Source organism: Mesoplodon bidens, assembly GCF_964165515.1.
Source record: "Mesoplodon bidens genome assembly, chromosome: 1".
NCBI classification, from domain to species: Eukaryota; Metazoa; Chordata; class Mammalia; order Artiodactyla; family Ziphiidae; genus Mesoplodon; species Mesoplodon bidens.
In genome coordinates this window covers 38,964,031-38,985,436 of record NC_138176.1, presented here as the reverse complement: position 1 = coordinate 38,985,436, position 21,406 = coordinate 38,964,031, and the positions used below count along the sequence as shown (strand labels likewise).

The following is a 21,406-nucleotide window of genomic DNA, read 5'->3' as shown; positions in this document are numbered from 1 at the left end:
CTCAGACCCATGATTATTTCCACATTGTCTGTGCTTTCTGTTCTTTTTCTACTTTTTCCAATATTAGAAAGATGCTAGACCTCCTTTCATACTCTCAGGACAGTCACTTCTAGTAACACCCTGTGCCACCCTAATCTATTTAATCCTGGTTTGAGCTGGTAACTCTGTGGACTAGAAATAAAAGGACCCCTATGAATGCTAGAGAGGTCCTCCTATGAGTAAACTTCATGAATGAAGTGAAATTTCTAGGTATCTCAGAGAATACTTTTTGGCTTACTTTCACATTCTTAGTTGAATTTTAACAATGTCCACCATATAGTAATACTTATCCCATAGCAGACATTGTGATGAAAGCTGTAGAGATACTGTTTGATTTTATCTCTTTTTTTTTTTTTGATCATCTCAATAGGTCAGAAAAAGCTTTTGATTTTATCTTCACTGCCCTATTCCATAGATAGGACCATACTCATTTTTCCAATCAAGGAAATGAGATTAAAGAGGTTAAACAACTCAAATCAGGCCACACCCCTGGTAGGTGGTAGAGCTAGAATTTAAATCCGGACCTGCCAGAACACAAAGCTCATAATTGTGACAACTATGCAATAAACCCTCCCAGAGAAGGAGAGGCTACCTCCAGTTGAGTGAGGTGATTGTGCGTCATGTTCATGCTCCATACATTTATCATAGATTTAACATGCTTTTATACAGATTTAAGACCTTTTTTACAGAAGCCTCCTTGAATGAATTCTAAAACTCTGACAGGCTATAGAAATATTCTGAATCTACATGAATGCCAAATATCAGGTTTCTTTTGACCATTCCAACTATTGACTGTCTTTTGATGGTTTGTCCAGATAGTTAGCAAGTTGGTGTTGATCCTTAAGGGCCATCCTTCTGGCCCTGAGAAGTTCCCATACAAATTCCTCTAGGTCGTTAAGCGAAGGGGATCTCTTTAGTTGTAGGTAGAGCCAATCTCCCTGGGCCTCACCCACTGGGTGTGGCCAGCACCTAGACACTGTTTGGGCTTCAGGAGCTCTAAGACTAAAATCCAATGAATTGGACTCTGCTATTTAGCAGTCATACATGGAGAGGCAAAGTAAGATAGAAAATTCTTGTAATCTCTCATATAAATTAAATGAAGTAGAATTAAAAAGTGCTTCAGAGTCTGAATTGGTTTGACTCTGAGTACTAATTTATATGGATATAATTTATTCTGTATTTTGGTATACAACTGCCCTCATTCAGGTATTTTTCTAGCTAGTGTTAGTTGAGCACCTATTAGGTCCCGATACTGTGTTATGCACTGAGGTTACAGAGAGATCTAAGCGCCCTGATTTCATGGAGTTTACAATCCAGCAGAGAAGACAGACACTCGATTCCTAATCACTCAAAACTAATCACAAGAGAAGTGAAATCAAAGAAGAAAACATAAAATAGGGGGACTTAGGGAATTTAGGAAAGTTTTTCTGAAGAAAGGTTTCTTCACCTGAATTCTGAAATGTGAATAGGAGTTACTTGAAAGGGAGGGTGGGGGTGATTTTTAATTATAGTAGTAGCTAATGCTCATTGAGTCCCTACTATGTGCCAGCCAATCTTGTTAGTGTCATATGTGCATTATCTTTTCACATTCTTTGCAATAATCCCAAGGAGTATAAGCCACTGGTATACCTAATTTACAGATGAATAAACTGAATAAACTGAGGAATAGGGACAAGTTAACTAAATTTCCAAAGATCACACAGTTAGTTTATGCATTAGTGTGAGAGCCAGGATTTAAAAACCCAAGCAGTGGGACCCCAGGGCCTTTCTCTTAACTATTATGCCCTTTTGTCTTGTATACTACACTGGGCATTTAGCTTTCTCCTCTTTTGTTCCTTTAAAAGCAGCAGCTAATAGAAATAATTCCCACCTTCTCTAAGTAACTACAGTAGGCAGAAACTGAGGATACTGAGGAGATCGCAGCAGCTTTATATTTTATTTTTTTGTTTATTTATTTTATTTTATTTTTTTATTTTTTTTGTGGTACGCGGGCCTCTCACTGCTGTGGCCTCTCCCGTTGCGGAGCACAGGCTCCGGACGCGCAGGCTCAGCGGCCATGGCTCACGGGCCCAGCCGCTCGACGGCATGTGGGATCTTCCCGGACTGGGGCACGAACCCGTGTCCCCTGCATCGGCAGGCGGACTCTCAACCACTGCGCCACCAGGGAAGCCCAGCAGCTTTATATTTTACAAAGAGTTTCTATATGTAACAACTGTATGGAGTAGGGGTCCTTAACCAGGAGTCCATATATAGGGAACAGGAAATCTGAAACCCCTGAAAGTATATGGTGTGTCCATGTGTATATCCATTTCTATATTTTCCTCAAATTCACTGAGGGATGCTTAACTTAAAGGTGTTAAGAACTACAGTCAAACCTCCATATCCGTGAATGCGGAACTCGCCAATACGGAGGACTGACATACTACCCCATTTTATGTAAGGGAATTGACCATCCTCAGATATTGGTATCTATGGGGTGTCTTGGAACAAATTCCTCGCAGATACTGAGGAACAACTGTACTGCTCTTGAGTCTGTGGTTTTAGAGCGGAAAAGAAACTTAGGGACTACATGGACCAGGGGTTCTCATAAGCTGTCCTGCCCCACTGGCTGCATTGGAATTCCCTGATTCCTAACCCGAAGTGGGCCCAGGAATATTTATGTTTAAGTGTCCCAGATGTTTCTGACACACACCCAGGTTTTGGAATCAGTGTTCTTTTCCAGTGGTTCTCAAATATTAGAGTGCATCAGAATTTTCTAAGGAGCTTGTTAATACACAAATTGCTGGGCCCCAGCCCCAGAGTTCCCAATTCAATAAGTTTGAGTGGAGACTGATCATTTGCTATTGTTACCAAGTGCCCAAGTGATGCTATGCTTTTGGTCCAGAGCCCACATTAAGAACTACCCTTCTAGTTCAATCTCTACATTAAAGATAAAGAAAATGAGCACTGAAGAGGGTTTGCTAATTTTTTTTACAATAACATAATTAGCTAGTGAAAAGCAAGGAATTTCTTGTCTATCTCTTCCAGCATCAAGGAATCTACTTTTTAACTTATAAACATTGAGAACATAACCATACAGAACTGAACTCAAAAAAGAATTGTGTTTTTTCCGTAGAGTGAAATCGTCCAACATAAAGGTTATCCCTGTGAGGAGTATGAAGTCGCAACAGAAGATGGGTACATCCTTTCTGTTAACAGGATTCCTCAGGGCCTAGTGCCACTTAAGAAGACAGGTATGTTTCACCCTGTGTTACCCCAACATAGCAATCCTTCCTACATTAAACACTTCCTTGTGATTTGAGTGTGTAGAGGGAGCCTGGGCTCTTGGTACAGACTGGGCTCATTGTTCCAGACAAAAGATGCCTTCAGCTACCTCACAGTCCCCTCCACCACTGCCCCATCCCCAATTATCTTAAATAAACGTAGTGTTTGCTTTTCGAAAAACACCTTCAAGAAAAGTTCATTTCTTGTTCCCTTCTAGTATTTAATTTATTCCCCAAACCCCTCCTATACAGATATTCTAGAATATCCACTGATGATCTCTTAAGCAGATGACGCCAATCCTTGCTCATGAAGAACGCAAACTCTGCCATGGCATCTGACGCCCACCCTAGCACACTCTATATTCCCCATCCAGACAGCCCTTTAAATACTTAAGACATTGCCCAGCTTTTCACTAAAGTCTTTTAAAGAATTGGGCAGTATGTGTACATTTTAAATTTTTGGTACGTGTTTCCATATAATCCCTTTTTTTTTCTGTATGGGATTTTGGGCTACTGTTGGTTTTTAAGAAACTCACCTTTATTACTATTAAAGTGTAATAGTACACTATTGCCCATCCTTCATCTCTATTTGGCTCTATTCCTTTTAATACTCTAGCTCTATGTTTATAGCAGCAACTACATTATCTGTCATGTGTACAGATAATGTAATTCTTTATTGTGTTCTTTCCGTATGCCAGGTACAATGCTAAGTGCTTTATTTGTGTTAGCCTCATATAAGTTTCACAATAATTCTGAGAAACTGCCACTCACAGAAGTTAAGTTACTTGCCCAGAGAGTCTTTGCTAGTCCTTGCTAGTAAGCTGAAACATCTGCACTTAAATTAAGATTTGTCTGCCAGTGTAGCCCATGCTCTTACCTAGGACCAGAAAACGCTGGGTGAATGCTATTGGGCTTTGATATAAAGAAGCTGCAGGGTTCTATTTTATTCCAATTTATATTTGTGCAGCTTTTTGAAAACCAGCTTTTTTTACACCAGCTGAACAGCCGTGCCTTATATATGTCCAGCATGCCCTTCTCTCAGTGCCTTTGAACTTGCAGTTCTCCTTCTGGACCACTGTTTCATCAGATATCCATGCAGTTTGCCTTGGCCCCTCTTTCAGGCCTTCTCTTTCCCATTCTTCCTTCGACCACCCTATTCAAAATTGTAAGCCCTTGTCAGCTACTGAGATTTAGCCCCTAATCCTGCTTAATTTTCCTTATAGCACCACTGATATGATAGATATTTGCTTGTTTGTTTATTATCTGTCTCTCCCAACCAGAATGTAAACTTAGAAGGCACAGAAAATCTATCGATTTTGTTCAAGGCTATAAAAAGTACCTAAAAGAGTGCCAAGCACATGGCAGGTGCCAATAAATATATGTGGAATGAATGAATGAATTTTATATAAATACATGTATAGCCTGGAGACACAGAGAGAACTTTTTCACTAAGCTCCACAAATCGGAAGACTGTGGCAGTTCAAAAGCTTAGGGGTCACCTGCAGCACCTAGTCATGGATGGAGTTTTGTTTTCTCACGTCCTGTTTATTTAGACTGTTCACTCATTGCCCAGGAGATTGGAGTTCAAGGTAACAGCCTTTAAGGTCCAGTTGGTGCCGAATACTCCCCTCTACTGTCTGATGTTGTTCCTGCAGCACCCGTTGGCCTCTTTAAGGAAGAAATCTCCCAGCCATGAAGGAAAAAAAGATTTCTAACCGTCTTTTCAAAAAGAGGGCCAATGTTTCCTTTTTTTGTGACATCTTTGTCTGGTTTTGGTATCAGGGTGATGGTGGCCTCATAGAATGAGTTTGGGAGTGTTCCTCCCTCTGCTGTATTTTGGAAGAGTTTCAGAAGGATAGGCGTTAGCTCTTCTCTAAATATTTGATAGAATTCACCTGTGAAGCCATCTGGTCCTGGACTTTTGTTTGTTGGAAGATTTTTAATCACAGTTTCAATTTCAGTGCTTGTGATTGGTCTGCTTATATTTTCTATTTCTTCCTGGTTCAGTCTTGGAAGGTTGTGCTTTTCTAAGAATTTGTCCATTTCTTCCAGGTTGTCCATTTCAGTGGCATATAATTGCTTGCAGTAATCTCTCATGATCCTTTGTATTTCTGCAGTGTTAGTTGTTACTTCTTTTTCATTTCTAATTCTGTTGATTTGAGTCTTTTCCCTTTTTTCTTGATGAATCTGGCTAATGGTTTATCAATTTTGTTTATATTCTCAAAGAACCAGCTTTTAGTTTTATTGATCATTGCTATTGTTTCCTTCATTTCTTTTTCATTTATTTCTGATCTGATTTTTATGATTTCTTTTCTTCTGCTAACTTTGGTGTGTTATTTTTCTCTTCTTTTTCTAATTGCTTTAGGTGCAAGGTTAGGTTGTTTATTTGAGATTTTTCTTGTTTCTTGAGGTAGGATTGTGTTGCTATAAACTTCCCTCTTAGAACTGCTTTTGCTACATTCCATAGGTTTTGGGTCATCGTGTTTCCATTGTCATCTGTTTCTAGGTATTTTTTAATTTCCTCTTTGATTTCCTCAGTGATCTCTTGGTTATTTAGTAGCATATTTTTTAGCCTCCATGTGTTTGTATTTTTTACAGTTGTTTTCCTGTAATCGATAGCTACTCTCATAGCATTGTGGTCGGAAAAAATGCTTGATACGATTTGAATTTTCTTAAATTTACCAAGGCTTGATTTGTGACCCAAGATATGATCTATCCTGGAGAATGTTCCATGAGCACTTAAGAAGAAAGTATATTCTGTCATTTTTGGATGGAATGTACTATAAATACCAATTAAGTCCACCTTGTTTAATGTGTCACTTAAAGCTTGTGTTTCCTTATTTATTTTCATTTTGGATGATCTGTCCATTGGTGAAAGTGGGGTGTTAAAGTCCCCTACTATGAGTGTGTTACTGTCGATTCCCCTTTTATGGCTGTTAGCATTTGCCTTATGTATTGAGGTGCTCCTATGTTGGGCGCATAAATATTTACAATTGCTATATCTTCTTCTTGGATTGATCCCTTGATCATTATGTAGTGTCCTTCTTTGTCTCTTGTAATAGTCTTTATTTTAAAGTCTATTTCATCTGACATGGGAATTGCTACTCCAGCTTTCTACATGCCAATATCACTGATGAACACAGATGCAAAAATCCTCAACAAAATACTAGCAAACAGAATCCAACAGCACGTTAAAAGGATCATACATCATGATCAAGTGGGGTTTATCCCAGGGAATGCAAGGATTCTTCAATATATGCAAATCAATCAATGTGATACACCATATTAACAAAGTGAAGGATAAAAACCATATATCATCTCAATAAATGCAGTAAAAGCTTTTGACAAAATTCAATACCCATTTATGATAAAAACTCTCCAGAAAGTAGGCATAGAAGGAACTTACCTCAGCATAATAAAGGCCATATCTGACAAACCCACAGCCAATATCATTCTCAGTGGTGAAAAACTGAAACCCTTTCCACTAAGATCAGGAACATGACATGGCTGCCCACTCTCACCACTATTATTCAACATAGTTTTGGAAGTTTTAGCCACAGCAATCAGAGAATAAAAAGAAATAAAGGGAATCCAAATCGGAAAAGAAGAAGTAAAGTTGTCACTGTTTGCAGATGACATGATACTATACATAGAGAATCCTAAAGACTCTACCAGAAAACTACAATAGCTAATCAATTAATTTGGTAAAGTAGCAGGATACAAAATTAATGCAGAGAAATCTCTTCCATTCCTATACACTAATGATGAAAAATCTGAAAGAAAAATTAAGGAAACACTCCCATTTGCCATTGCAACAAAAAGAATAAAATGCCTACCTACCTAAGGAGACAAAAGACCTGTATGCAGAAAACTATAAGACACTGATGAAAGAAATTAAAGAAGATAGGAACAGATGGAGAGATATACCATGTTCTTGGATTGGAAGAATCAACATTGTGAAAATGACTATACTACCCAAAGCAATCTACAGGTTCAACTCAATCCTTATCAAACTACCAATGGCATTTTTCACAGAACTAGAACAAAAAATTTCACAATTTGTATGGAAACAAAAAAGACCCGAATAGCCAAAGCAATTGAGAAAGAAAAACAAAACTGGAGGAATAAGGCTCCCTGACTTCAGCCCATACTGCGAAGCTACAGTAATCAAGACAGTATGGTACTAGTACAAAAACAGAAATACGGATCAGTGGATCAGGATAGAAAGCCCAGAGAAAAACCCACGTACATATGGTCACCTTATCTTTGATAAAGGAGGCAAGAATATACAATGGAGAAAAGACAGCCACTTCAATAAGTGGTGCTGGAAAAACTGGACAACTACATGTAAAAGAATGAAATTAGAACACTCCCTAACACCATACACAAAAATAAACTCAAAATGGATTAAAGACCTAAATGTAAGGCCAGACACTATCAAACTCTTAGAAGAAAACATACGCAGAGCACTCTATGACATAAATCACAGCAAGATCCTTTTTGACCCACCTCCTAGAGAAATGGAAATACAAACAAAAATAAACAGATGGGACCTAATGAAACTTAAAAGCTTTTGCACAGCAAAGGAAACCATAAAGAAAATGAAAAGACAACCCCCAGAATGGGAGAAAATATTTGCAAACGAAGCAACTGACAAATGATTAATCTCCAAAATATACAAGCAGCTCATGCAGCTCCATATCAAAAAACAAACAATCCAATCCAAAAATGGACAGAAGACCTAAATAGACATTTCTCCAAAGAAGACATACAGATGGCCAACAAATACATGAAAAGATGCTCAACATCACTAATCATTGGAGAAATGCAAATCAAAACTACAATGAGGTATCACCTCACACAGGTCAGAATAGCCATCATCAAAAAATCTACAAACAATAAATGCTGGAGAGGGTGTGGAGAAAAGGCAACCCTCTTGCACTGTTGGTGGGAATGTAAATTGATACAGCCACTATGGAGAACAGTATGGAGGTTCCTTAAAAAACAAAAAATAGAACTACCATATGACCCAGCAATCCTACTACTGGGCATATACCATGAGAAAACCATAATTCAAAAAGAGTCCTGTACCACAGTGTTCATTGCAGCACTATTTACAATAGCCAGGACATGGAAGCAACCTAAGTGTCCACTGACAGATGAATGGAAAAAGAAGATACACACAGACATACAATGCAATATTACTCAGCCATAAAAAGGAATGAACTTGAGTTATATGTAGTGAGGTGGATGTACCTAGAGACTGTCGTACAAAGTGAAGTAAGTCAGAAAGAGAAAAACTAATACCATATGCTAACACATATATATGGAATCTAAAAAAAAAATGTTTCTAAAGAACCTAGGGCAGGACAGGAATAAAGACACAGATGTAGAGAATGGACTTGAACACACGGGGAGGGGGAAGGGTAAGATGGGATGAAGTGAGAGAGTGGCACTCACATATATATGCTACCAAATGTAAAACAGATAGCTAGTGGGAAGCAGCCACATAGCACAGGGAGATCTACTCAATGCTTTGTGACCACCTAGAGGGGTGGGATAGGGAGGGTGGGAGGGAGAGGCAAGAGGGAGGGGATATGGGGATATATGTATATGTATAGTTGATTCACTCTGTTATACAGCAGGAACTAACACAACATTGTAAAGCAATTATACTCCAAAAAAGATGTTAAAAAAAAGAGGGCCAGTGAAATTCATCCTGAAAACAACTGAAAGATGTCTATAAGCTTGTGACAAAAGACTTCTTAGGTACTTCCATGGTGTTGCAGTGGTTAAGAATCCGCCTGCCAATGCAAGGAACATGGGTTTGAGCTCTGGTCCTGGAAGATCCCACATGCTGCGGAGCAACTCAGCCCATGCGCCACAACTACTGAGCCTGCGCTCTAGAGCCTGCGAGCCACAGCTACTGAAGCCCTCGCGCCTAGAGCCCATGCTCTGCAACAAGAGAAGCTACTGCAGTTTGAAGCCTGCGCACCATAACAAAGTGTAGCCCCCACTCGCCGCAACTAGAGAAAGCCCTCATGCGGCAACGAAGACTCAACACAGCCAAAAACAAAATAAATAATTTTTTTTAAAGACTTTTTAAACTTTTATTTTATCAGGTTGGCTTGTAGGTCCTTTTCGCATGAGGGCCTGTAATCATCAAACCATTACATATATATACATATATATATATATATACACACATATATATATGTATACACACACATATATATGTATATATCTGGTAATATTAACATATATACACATATATATGTATATATGTGGTAATATATATACACATATCCGTGTATATATGGCAATATTAATAATTATATATAATATATGTTTTTATTATTAATATAGCAAATATTTAATATATTAAACATATTTGTGTATATATGTATTTTTATAAGTGTGTATATATGTGTGTATATTAACAGTATGTCAATAATTATATATACTCTATAATACTATATAATATATATTAATTTTATATAGTATATTAATTTTATGTTTTTAGAAATGTTATATAGTATACATTATTTATATTATGACATTAATATATACACATATATTCATGTATAATTCTATAATATATAAATAATATATTAATATATAATAACATAATTTCTTTTTATTAATATATAGTAGCTATGATTATTATATATAATTATCTTAATCATTATACTATACTACCTCCTGGGGCACTTCCAATTTTCTCTGATCCCAGACAAGTCTAGTAATAATAATAACTACACAAAAGCAACAATAGAGGCCAAACTTTATTGATTCTTTCTCTGTGCCAGGCATTGTGCCATCTGTTTCTTTTTTTTTGAATTTTATTATTTTTTATACAGCAGGTTCTTATTTACTTATCTATCTTATACAGGTTAGTGTATATACATCAATCCCAATCTCCCAATTCATCCCACCACTACCATCACTCCCACCCCTGCTTTCCCCCTTGGTGTCCATACGTTGTATCATCTGCTTCTTGTGTATTATTTTATTTAATCATAACAAAAATACTATTTTTTTCACGAGGCAATCAAGGCACAGAAAGGTTAAGTAACTGGCCAAGATAATCAAGCTAGCAAGCAGCTGAATCCAGATTCGAACACAGGTTTGTCTAACTTGAAATCTTTCGCACATTAAGGGATAACGAGAAAGGTGCAGAATATTTCACGCTGTTGAAATTCACTTCTTTGTAGGTCCCAGGCCTGTGGTGTTACTGCAGCATGGCCTGCTTGGAGATGCTAGCAACTGGATTTCCAACCTGCCCAACAACAGCCTGGGCTTCATTCTGGCAGATGCAGGTTTTGATGTGTGGCTGGGGAACAGCAGGGGAAACACCTGGTCTCGGAAACACAAGACCCTCTCCATAGACCAAGATGAGTTCTGGGCTTTCAGGTATATGAAAATCTTGAGAGTGGATGTGGACATGGATGGCTTTGGGAGAACTGGGTAAAGAATTATGGCTTCTGATAAAAAGAAACGAAATTGAGTTATTTGTAATGAGGTGGATAGACCTAGAGTCTGTCATACAGAGTGAAGTACATCAGAAGGAGAAAAACAAATACTGTATGCTAACACATATATATGCAATCTAAGAAAAAAAAAAAGGTCATGAAGAACCTAGGGGTAAGACGGGAATAAAGACACAGACCTACTAGAGCATGGACTTGAGGACACGGGGAGGGGGAAGGGTAAGCTGTGACAAAGTGAGAGAGTAGCGTGGACATATATACACTACCAAACATAAAATAGATAGCTAGTGGGAAGCAGCCGCATAGCACAGGGAGATCAGCTAGGTGGTTTGTGACCACCTAGAGGGGTGGGATAGGGAAGGTGGGAGGGAGACGCAAGAGGGAGGAGATATGGGGATATATGTATACGTATAGCTGATTCACTTTGTTATAAAGCATTTATAAAGCAATTATACTCCAATAAAGCAATTATACTCCAATAAAGATGTTTAAAAAAAAAGAATTATGGCTTCTGGTATGTAGATAATTTACTTTGGTTGGCTCATCAATATCCCAACATAATATCTCCCAATTGGCTTAACTGACTAGTGATTCTTTGGATTATGTAAATGGGGTTCCCCAAGTAGAAGGTTAGTCTGGTGAATGGGATGAGAATAGTGGTTGGTGTTAGGTGATTGAGACTGGAATGGGAGAAGTGTAAGTTCCTTTCCTTTCAGATGAATATCCTGGGACTAACTCTTCCCTGAGTGATGACAAGGACTAATACCCCCAGAAGGAGATGAGGCCAGGCAGTATTAAAAATATACAGGGAACTAATAAGCCTTAGGGACCATCAATTTGATTAACACATCTCTCACACTCTTACAAAAGTTTTTTAGTGTTTTTATTTAAATTACCTATTGATATTCAACTTTCTCTTTATCCATTTCACCAGAGAAAGGCCCCTGCAGCATCTTTAATACTTTTCATATAAAGAATCTGAATGGCTCTGTGCTGTTCTGCTAATAGAATAAGAGGACACCTCCACCAGCAGGTGGAGCTTATGCTCACGAAATGTTCATTAAGATGGTTATTTCTCTATGATAATATCTAGAGAAAACAGCAGCTTGCTAACAGCCTGTGACCCCAGAGGCACCCATGCATCACAGGTTTGAAACAAGTCCATTCTGAGTGTTGTAAGGGGCACAGTAACAAGCTGATGGGGTCAACAATTCAAGGCATTGTTTGTAAACCATGGGGGCTGCTTTTGTTTGTTCTGATTATAATTTTTCATATAACTTTGTCTTTTCCCCTTGTAGTTATGATGAGATGGCTAGGTTTGACCTTCCTGCAGTCATAAACTTTATTTTGCAGAAAACAGGCCAGGAAAATATCTATTATGTCGGCTATTCACAGGGTACCACCATGGGTAGGTTCCAAAAAAATCAGGTTTGTATACTCAGAAGAAATGTGAGCAAATGGCGCACAGCCAGGCCTGGGATCAGGCATTGCACACTTCTCTCTGATCTGGCCTTATCCGCTTCAGGGTCACGGGATTCTAGTTTCTCTCTGCCCACCCTTCTCCACAACCTGCAAATATCAGCTTAAACAGAGTATACAGGCTCTTTTGAAATAGACACATAGTATTTCAAATATAGTGGCCATGCCCTGGCTGTTTATGATAGTCTTTTCCTCCCAAAGGCTCCAAAGAGATTGTCCCTTTGTCATTGGGAGAATTAGTCTCTATTTTACAGGTATAGAAACCTATACCTAGACTTAACCAGTGTCCCATACCTAGTCTATGGCAGAAATAAGAGTTGGAATCCAGTTCACTAGACAACTTGTCTACTAGATTATGTTCCAATTTGGGTTCTGGAAAAGTTAGAGCTCCAGGAAAACAAGCAAAACTCTGCTATCTCAACACCCATTATGTTACAGAACATGCTTCTTATCAATAACAAGACAATTTCTTTAACTCTCGATTTCTCTCACTGTAAAGATTTATTAAAAATACCCCCAAGAATCTGAGAATTAAACAAGAACCATGAAAGTCTCCTGCAAAGTGTCTAACATATAGTTACCTCTCAAAGTCCATGTTATTGGACTCAATAATTTAATTTAATAATTCACTGAGAACCTAGTACTGGGCAACAAGTATCTAAATGTCAGAGGGAACACAGAGCAGTTGTTGCTGCTGTTGTTTTTCCCTGTCAAGGAGCTTATAATTTCACAGGAGAGTTAAAACACAGTCACATGTAATTGCTGAAATATCTTGATAAAAGTAAAATAAGCACTTTATTAGTTCTAGGATATTCAATATCCATGCTGACATATTTCTCTTTTGCAGGCTTTATTGCATTTTCCACTATGCCAGAGCTGGCTCAGAAAATAAGAATGTATTTTGCTTTAGCACCCATAGCTACTGTTAAACATGCAAAAAGCCCTGGGGCCAAATTTTTGTTGCTGCCAGATGTGATGATCAAGGTGTGTGACTCCTCAGAAAATTCCTTGTCTATGCACAAGAGTTTTCCAGCCCATTTGCTAAGACATACACTTCTACGTTAGAGACACTTCTTTTGACTGTAATGTAATGACTATTCCATTTCATATTTTTACAGGGATTGTTTGGTAAAAAAGAATTTCTCTACCAGACCAGATTTCTCAGACAGTTTGTTATTTACCTTTGCGGGCAGGTGATTATTGATCAGATGTGTAGCAACATCATGTTACTCCTGGGAGGATTTAACACAAACAACATGAACATGGTAAGTGGGAGCTTAGTGAATTCTCACTGTCCCAAAGCAAAGCGAGGAGTTATTAGTCTCGCTCCTTGAGGGTGAGCTAATGCCAGGGAAGACTTAGAGAAACGATCCTCCAAGAAACTCCGTTTTCTTCAAATCGTAATAATATGCGGAAAACGCTTCAACGTGGTCTGAGTCAAGGTTAACACAAGGGCATGACTACACATTAACGTCATAGATTAAAGATTGAAGAGGTCTGAAAGCAGCTTTACTACAGTGAATCAACAGATGCAGAATAGAACCCAGAAGTCAAAAGAGAAAACTGCCATGCGTCACCTACTTCTTCTTTCTACTCGGGTGCTTCCGGTTTGTAGCTTAAGTCCTGTGATAGGCTGTCTGGGAGTTTCGGTTTGGCTAAGGCATAGCTACGACTTGGTGAGTGTGACAGTGGGTTCCCCAGGAAGCATACTGTGAGATGGAGATTCGTGTGCAGAATGATTTGGGGTTAGGCCCTTGGGAAAACATCTAGAGAAGGGAAGGAAACAGGATTTGGTGGATAAAAAGAAGTCCAGGGCTTTCCTGGTGGCGCAGTAGTTGGGAGTCCACCTGCCGATTCAGGGGACACGGGTTCGTGCCCCGGTCCGGGAAGATCCCACATGCCGCGGAGCGGCTGGGCCCGTCAGCCATGGCCGCTGAGCCTGCGCATCCGGAGCCTGTGCTCCGCAACGGGAGAGGCCACAACAGTGAGAAGCCCGCGTACTGCACACACATACACACACACAAAATCCAGCTGTGATGCAGTGCCAGTGGGAACCTCAGTTGATCCTCTAGGGATCTGTGAAAATGGGATGACCCTTCAGAATTGTCCCAAGTTAGCATCAGAGGGCTGGGTCTTTATGCCCCCATATCAACTAGTCATTTAATGCAAACAACACCAGTAATCGGGAGATATTGGCAGGGCAGCTCTCTGCAGAGGGAAGAATACCCCCAAGGACACCAGACAGCGAGGGAGCTATCTGCCAACAGCTGGAGGAGCATGTTTTTAATTCCTGAGGATTTTTTTCTTTTTAATTAATGATACAATTAATGGCTACCTTTTGATAAGCATTTTATTATATGCCAGGCTGTTAGTTCCCGAAACAACCCTATGACACAGGTATTATCAATATTCCCACTTTATAGATTAGACTTAGTGGATTAAGTAATGTTCCCAATTTCACCTAAAAGTTATATAGCAGAGGTGAGATTTGAATACAGACCCAGTTCCTGAGCCTTCATCTTTAATTACTCTAAGAAAGTTTTTTAAAAGATGAAGTCAAGATGTCTAATGAGAAGCTTTTCTCTGATGAAGAATATAGGATACATTTAGTGGCATTTTTTTTTACTTATGTGCATGTGTATATTCCTGTTTCATAGATAAATGCTGATACTTTAATGATGTTCCCATTTCTTAGTCTGATAGCCTGTAGATTTGGTCTTGACAAGGTGCACATCTTGTGAGTTTTTCCACGTCCCACAAACTACTCATGCTTTATTACAGAGCCGAGCAAATGTATATGTCGCTCACACACCTGCTGGAACATCTGTGCAAAATATCCTGCACTGGAGACAGGTAAGGATGCTGAATTTGTAGTCTTTGTTAACGGTCTTTGTGCAGTTTGTCTGGAATAGTTAAAGGAGGCCCTTTGGACAGCCCAGGGGTTATTTCACATTTATTCCAAGATGACTCATGATTCTGTCAACGCTTTTTCAACTGTGAGCTTGATCTAGAACACTGAAACTTTTCAGGATATGGGAGGAAAGGATTGGCCCTAGGACATCTTTAGTGGACCTTAAAAGTGTGAATTCAGATGGTTCAAGTGAGACCTTTCTCAGTCTCTAGCCATCTCAAAGATGAGGCTGGGGGCTTCCCTGGTGACGCAGTGGTTGAGAGTCCACTTGCCGATGCAGGGGACAAGGGTTCGTGCCCCGGTCCGGGAAGATCCCACATGCCATGGAGTGGCTGGGCCCGTGAGCCATGGTCACTGAGCCTGCACATCTGGAGCCTGTGCTCCGCAACAGGAGAGGCCACAAGAGTGAGAGTCCCGTGTACCGCAAAAAAAAAAAAAAAAAAAAAAAAGTTGAGGCTGGAGATCACTTTTCCACATTCTCCTTTCGGCTCTTCCAGCAAGACAGTATGGTCAAGTAGTCATAAAAATGCAAATGTGGACCTAATTACCCAAGGGGATTTTCACAGGAGTCTTTTGTGCCTCAGACTTCACCTGGGGTCACAGGAGGGAATGTCCTGATTACCAGTCACAGGAACTGTCTCTAGGTGCTGTGTGGTGGGTTCCTTCAGAATTAATTCAAAGACAATGTGACTGCTAATTATTCTTTCACATGTGATGAAGCACTGAACCTAATGTTGCTCATTATAGATGATACTATAGAGTGACCCCAATTGGCTGTGGAAATAAGAATGTACATAGGACAGAGAGCTAAGCATCACTAACCTTAGATTCTCACTTACTAAAACTACAACTTTGTTAAAAAAAAAATGGGAGACTTTTAACTCGAGCAAAAAGTTTTAATAGTGATGATGACACCTATGAATCATAAATATTGGTCCTATCTGTTTTTCTAACAACTTAGAACCTAGTCAAATTTTTCTTCAAATGTTATTGTTATGTTTTAGTACGTGTGTGAAAGAGAGAGAAAGAGACAGAGACAGAGACAGAGAGATTTTATCATCAAAACCAAAGAAGAATTCTACCCTGGATTAAATGTTGGTCATCTTCTCCCAGAATCACCACGTTGCACAACTCTAGGGGTTGCTCTCCCATTGTAGCCTACAGAGTTGTGCAGGATATCCCCCTACATAGACTACAATGGGGATACACTTTTTGGAGTTGTATAATATGGTGGTCAAGTATTTCTATAGCACATTTTTCTCCCTGAAAGGACCTTATTCTTGCCTTTACACTCTCCCGAAGATTATCCTAAACTTGAACCGTAGAGCAGCCTCAGCCTTTGTTCTCTGCTTCCCTCACAATTGCAGACTTGGTAGCACATTTTCACCCCTCCTCCCACCGTTATCCCATGACACATTTGAATGTCATGTAAATTTTTGTTTCCTTTTAGGCAGTGAATTCTGGGGAACTTCGGGCATTTGACTGGGGCAGTGAGACCAAGAATCTGGAAAAAGGAAATCAGGTAACAAAAGCAAATACCATCTGCTGAAAATATATCCTTTTGAAATGTGTGAGAGGGAAGTTATACTGGCAGTTTATTCTAGAAATAGGAATAAAATACAAGAATTCAAGTAGAATGGAATACTACTCAGGCATAAAAAAGAATGAAATAATGCCATTTGCAGCAACATGGATGGACATAGAGATTATCATATTAAGTGAAGTATGTCAGATAGAGAAAGACAAACACCATACAATATCACTTATATGTAGAATCTAAAATATGACACAAATGAACTCATCTGTGAAACAGACTCACAGACATAGAGAACAGACTTGTGGTTGCCAAGGGGGGAGGGGGATGGGGGGAGGGATAGATTGGGAGTTTGGGATTAGCAGATGAAAACTATTATATATAGCATGGATAAACAACAATGTGTCCTACTATACAGCACAGGGAATACAATGGAAAAGAATATGAAAAAGAAAGATTTCAAGTAAAAAGTAATTAGCTCTGGTTCGACCTCATTTGAAAATGGAAAAGTTCAAAGCTTAGCCAAGAGAATTTTTTTTTTTTTTTTTTTGGCTGTGTTGGGTCTTCGTTGCTCCTCGAGGGCTTTCTCTAGTTGAGATGAGCAGGGGCTACTCTTTGTTGCGGTGCGTGGGCTTCTCTTGTTGCGGATCACGGGCTCTAGGTGCACAGGCTCAGTAGTTGTGGTGGGCAGGCTCAGTAATTGTGGTGCACGGGCTTAGTTGCTCCACGGCATGTGGGATCTTCCCAGACCAGGGCTTGAACCTGTGTCCCCTGAATTAGCAGGCAGATTCCCAACCACTGAGCCACCAGAGAAGCCCAGCCAAGAGACTTTTAAGGGTTAAAGAGAAACACTTTTAGAATGCAGCAGGAGAACTTTTTTGATGAGGCTGCCTCCATGAACAAGGCACGGGGCTTCTTAGGAGCAAGATGGGTAGACTAGTGAAGGGAAGGGTGTAGTCTGTGGTGGCTACTAGAGGATCTTTCAAGATTAAAAACAACAACAACAACAGAAGAAAACCACAAATGAGGATGGCAGGGGTGAGGTTGGTTCATGGTACAGTAAAAAGAGTATTAATGACAAGTGAGAATTACTGTATTCGTTTTGCCTCTGCATTACAAATTTGTATGATCATGGCTAGGCTGCTTTGATTCTTCAGGCCTCAATCTCTTTCTCTTTAAAATAAAAATTACTGGACTAGATAATATGTAAGAGTTCTCACTGGTCACACTTTTAATGAATCTGTAATTTGCAAGTGAAAAATATAAAAAAAATTACCCAAGAAAATCTGTGTGTATAATCAATGTTGTGGAATAAAATTTAAAACAAAAGTTATGGAGAATTAGAAATGAGTATTAAACTTTTCTAAGCATAAAACCTTCACTGGGGCTTCCCTGGTGGCACAGTGGTTGAGAGTCTGCCTGCTGATGCAGGGGACACGGGTTTGTGCCCCAGTCCGGGAAGATCCCACATGCTGCGGAGCGGCTGGGCCCATTAGCCATGGCCGCTGAGCCTGCACGTCCGGAGCCTGTGCTCCGCAACAGGAGAGACCACAACAGTGAGAGGCCCGTGTACCGAAAAAAAAAAAAAACCTTCACTGAAGATTACTGGTTAGATTGTGTGAGGATGTAAGCAAATATTGACCACACACATAAAGCTGGAGGGAGCAGAATACACACACAGGCTAATCTTTGAGACTCTCATATCACACTTAACATCCACTTCTGTAGATATACTTCTGTATATATAGATATAAAAGTCTCAGAAATTGGACAGACCACTGTCATGCCTCTGAATAGCAAACTCTCAATCACAGGTACCAGCTACATTTTTAAGATCCTTCTTCATTGTTTCCTAAAATGTATCTTTAGAGAAAGCATCCCAGTTCCAAGATAAGATTTAATTTATCAACATTTAAGGTCATGAGTTAGAGAGAAAGTGACTTGTGCAGAGCAGGTGCCAGAAAATGGTCATGGAAAGAAAGAGAAAACACACATGCAAAAAGGTGTCATAGACTCACAGAGCCTTAGAACTAGACCTGACATTCAGTTCAGTCTTTTCACCTGTTAGATGAGAAGAACATAATACAGGCTCCATCGAATATTCCAACCTTTCGTATCTAAGTTAATCTATGAAAGACAGGTCTGACCACCAAATTCCAGTATATGTGTGTGGAGGGGAGTTTCTCCACATGAACAAACAATTCTCCAACACCAGGTGGGTGACTTAGTGTTTAACTCAATTCTGACACTGTCTACCCAGAGATAACATCAGATTTCACAGGTTGAGGGCTCCGTCCCACAAGACTATCCTCCAGTTCAGATGCCAATCGCAAGCCCAGCTTGTCACCTGTGTGTCTGACCCACTGGCTATAATTCAGAGGTTCCCATGACCCCCTTCTCAGGCTGAGGTTTGATTAATTTGCTAGATTGGATCATAGAACTCAGAGAAACACTTTGCTTACTAGATTATTGGTTTATTATAAGAAGATATAACTCAGGAACAGCCAGATAAAAGAGATGCACTGAGCAAGGGGAGGGGAGCAGAGCCTCCATGGCTTTTCCATGGGGCCACTCTCCCCACATTTTCACGTGTTCACCAACCTGGAGGCTCCTTTTGGGGTTTTGTGGAGGCTTCCTTAGAGAGGTCTAATTGATTAAATCATTGGCCACTGGCGATTGAACTCAATCTCCAGCCCATCTCCCCTCTCCAGAGGTCATGAATGGGACTGAAATTTCCAACTCTCTAATCACTTGTTTGGCTCAACTTCTGGAGCTCAGCCCCCATCCTGTTCAAAAAAATCACCTCATTGGGCTTCCCTGGTGGCGCAGTGGTTGAGAGTCCGCCTGCCGATGCAGGGGACACGGGTTCGTGCCCCGGTCCGGGATGATCCCACATGCCGCGGAGTGGCTGGGCCCGTGAGCCATGGCCGCTGAGCCTGCACATCTGGAGCCTGTGCTCCGCAACGGGAGAGGCCACAACAGTGAGAGGCCCACATACCGCAAAAAAAAAAAAAAAAAAAAAATCACCTCATTAACATCACAAAACACACCTTTATGGCTCCTGTCACTTAGGAAACTCCGAGGGTTATTAGGAGCTCTGTAACACAAATGTAGATGAAGACCCCATATATATGTCTTATTATAACTCACAGTATCAGATGCTATAACTTCAAATTCTTAAAAGCCACAAAGAGAAACAAGGACTGCTGGGATTGGAACCCCGGCTCCCAGGTGGATTTTCTGAGTGAGAAGTGAACCTTGACATATCAGTTGAAAGTTCTGAGTGTTGGTTAACCTCAAGGGCTCTCAGTCAGCCAGCTTGATCTAGCAGATCTGTTTGAATAAGGGAAGTTCTCAAGAATTAGGAATCCTAGGTAACCTTCTTTGGGTGATGTGGGACTGGACCTGGAATCTAATTTTTATCTCCTTTTGGTCCAACTCCCTGAGTTCCAGTGCCATTGACTTCCCCATGTTTCTGGAGACACAGTCAAGCTGGGTGTGCCCCAAGGGCTTTCTGTTAGGACAGAAAACCCCTGTGAACACCCAAGTCCTTTTCAGTAGTTTCCATCCTCTTGCCTTTCTCTGTAGAGTATCTCCAAATCTGTCCTCATGAAACTTTGTGAAATTATCTTTGAAAAAGATAGGAGCATTAACTTTTAAAAGGCACTTTGTGTGTTAAATATTTATTAATAGGAAGGAAAAGAATTGAACATGTAATGCCTAAAGTGCTAGGCAATTGAGATGTTTTCTCATTTAATCTAGTAAATTAGTTCAGATATCATCCCCATTTTGCAGATGAAGAAACTGAGGTTCAGTGAGGCTAAGTCAATTTTTTTCCTTCAAGTAGGGGTTGGAGCAGAAACTCTTAATGCAGTTCTATATGGCTTTAGTGCCCACGCACCTTTCATTACAACACAAGGCATATTTACTGTGTTTATTAGAAAAGTAAATTATGAGTCTGGAAGTCCAAATGTTATCTACAGTTAAAAACTATTCCTTTACTCTAGCCAGCTCCTGTAAGGTACAAAGTTAGAGACATGACGATCCCTACAGCAATGTGGACTGGGGGTCAGGACTGGCTTTCAAACCCAGAAGACGTGAGAATACTGCTCTCCGAGGTGACCAACATCATCTACCATAAGAACATTCCTGAATGGGCTCACGTGGATTTCATCTGGGGTCTGGATGCTCCTCACCGTATGTACAATGAAATAATACATCTGATGAAGCAGGAAGAGACCAGTATTTCCTAGGGAACTATCAGTGTCAGCTTGTGAAGCATCTGATAATGATAAGTCTTAGGAAAAACCTCATGAAAGATGGGGCCAGGGTACATGAATGGAGGACTTTAAAGATTTCCAGCATTGGAAACCTACCATATTAGTAGAAGGGAAGGCAGAAGTACAGTATACATTCCTTTAGATTTTCTGCATTTGGCACTAAAACTGGCATTTAATTTTTTCAATTAATTAAATTACTCATTGGGTGAACATACTTTTCATGTGCTATTATGTGTTCTGCCATTTGAAGGGTAGGTTTTACCTGTCAGCTAGAAATTATCAAGACATTCTTTATGTCATTCAGGTAAATATCCTTAAAACATTTATTTTTTTGTCTACGAGCCATATTTTTGGAACAATAAAATAAAATGACAAATTGGGGTCACAGATCTTAAATCTCTGGATTGTTG

The 21,406-nt window shown here is 39.8% G+C and overlaps 1 protein-coding gene across 1 annotated transcript in view; it reads left to right on the top strand.

Annotated features, from left to right (window-relative positions):
• LOC308624469 (uncharacterized protein) overlaps window positions 1–20,969 on the top strand; it is a gene marked incomplete at both ends in the record, with an annotated part of 48,888 nt that extends 27,919 nt beyond the window's left edge. The window contains 8 exons of the mRNA XM_081247708.1: window positions 3,155–3,272; window positions 10,517–10,715; window positions 12,091–12,200; window positions 13,119–13,255; window positions 13,390–13,536; window positions 15,053–15,124; window positions 16,633–16,704; window positions 20,724–20,969. Of these exons, the coding sequence (XP_081103834.1) occupies window positions 3,155–3,272; window positions 10,517–10,715; window positions 12,091–12,200; window positions 13,119–13,255; window positions 13,390–13,536; window positions 15,053–15,124; window positions 16,633–16,704; window positions 20,724–20,969 (1,101 nt within the window). The remainder of the gene's footprint in view (window positions 1–3,154; window positions 3,273–10,516; window positions 10,716–12,090; window positions 12,201–13,118; window positions 13,256–13,389; window positions 13,537–15,052; window positions 15,125–16,632; window positions 16,705–20,723) is intronic.
• Window positions 20,970–21,406: the final 437 nt, after the last annotated feature.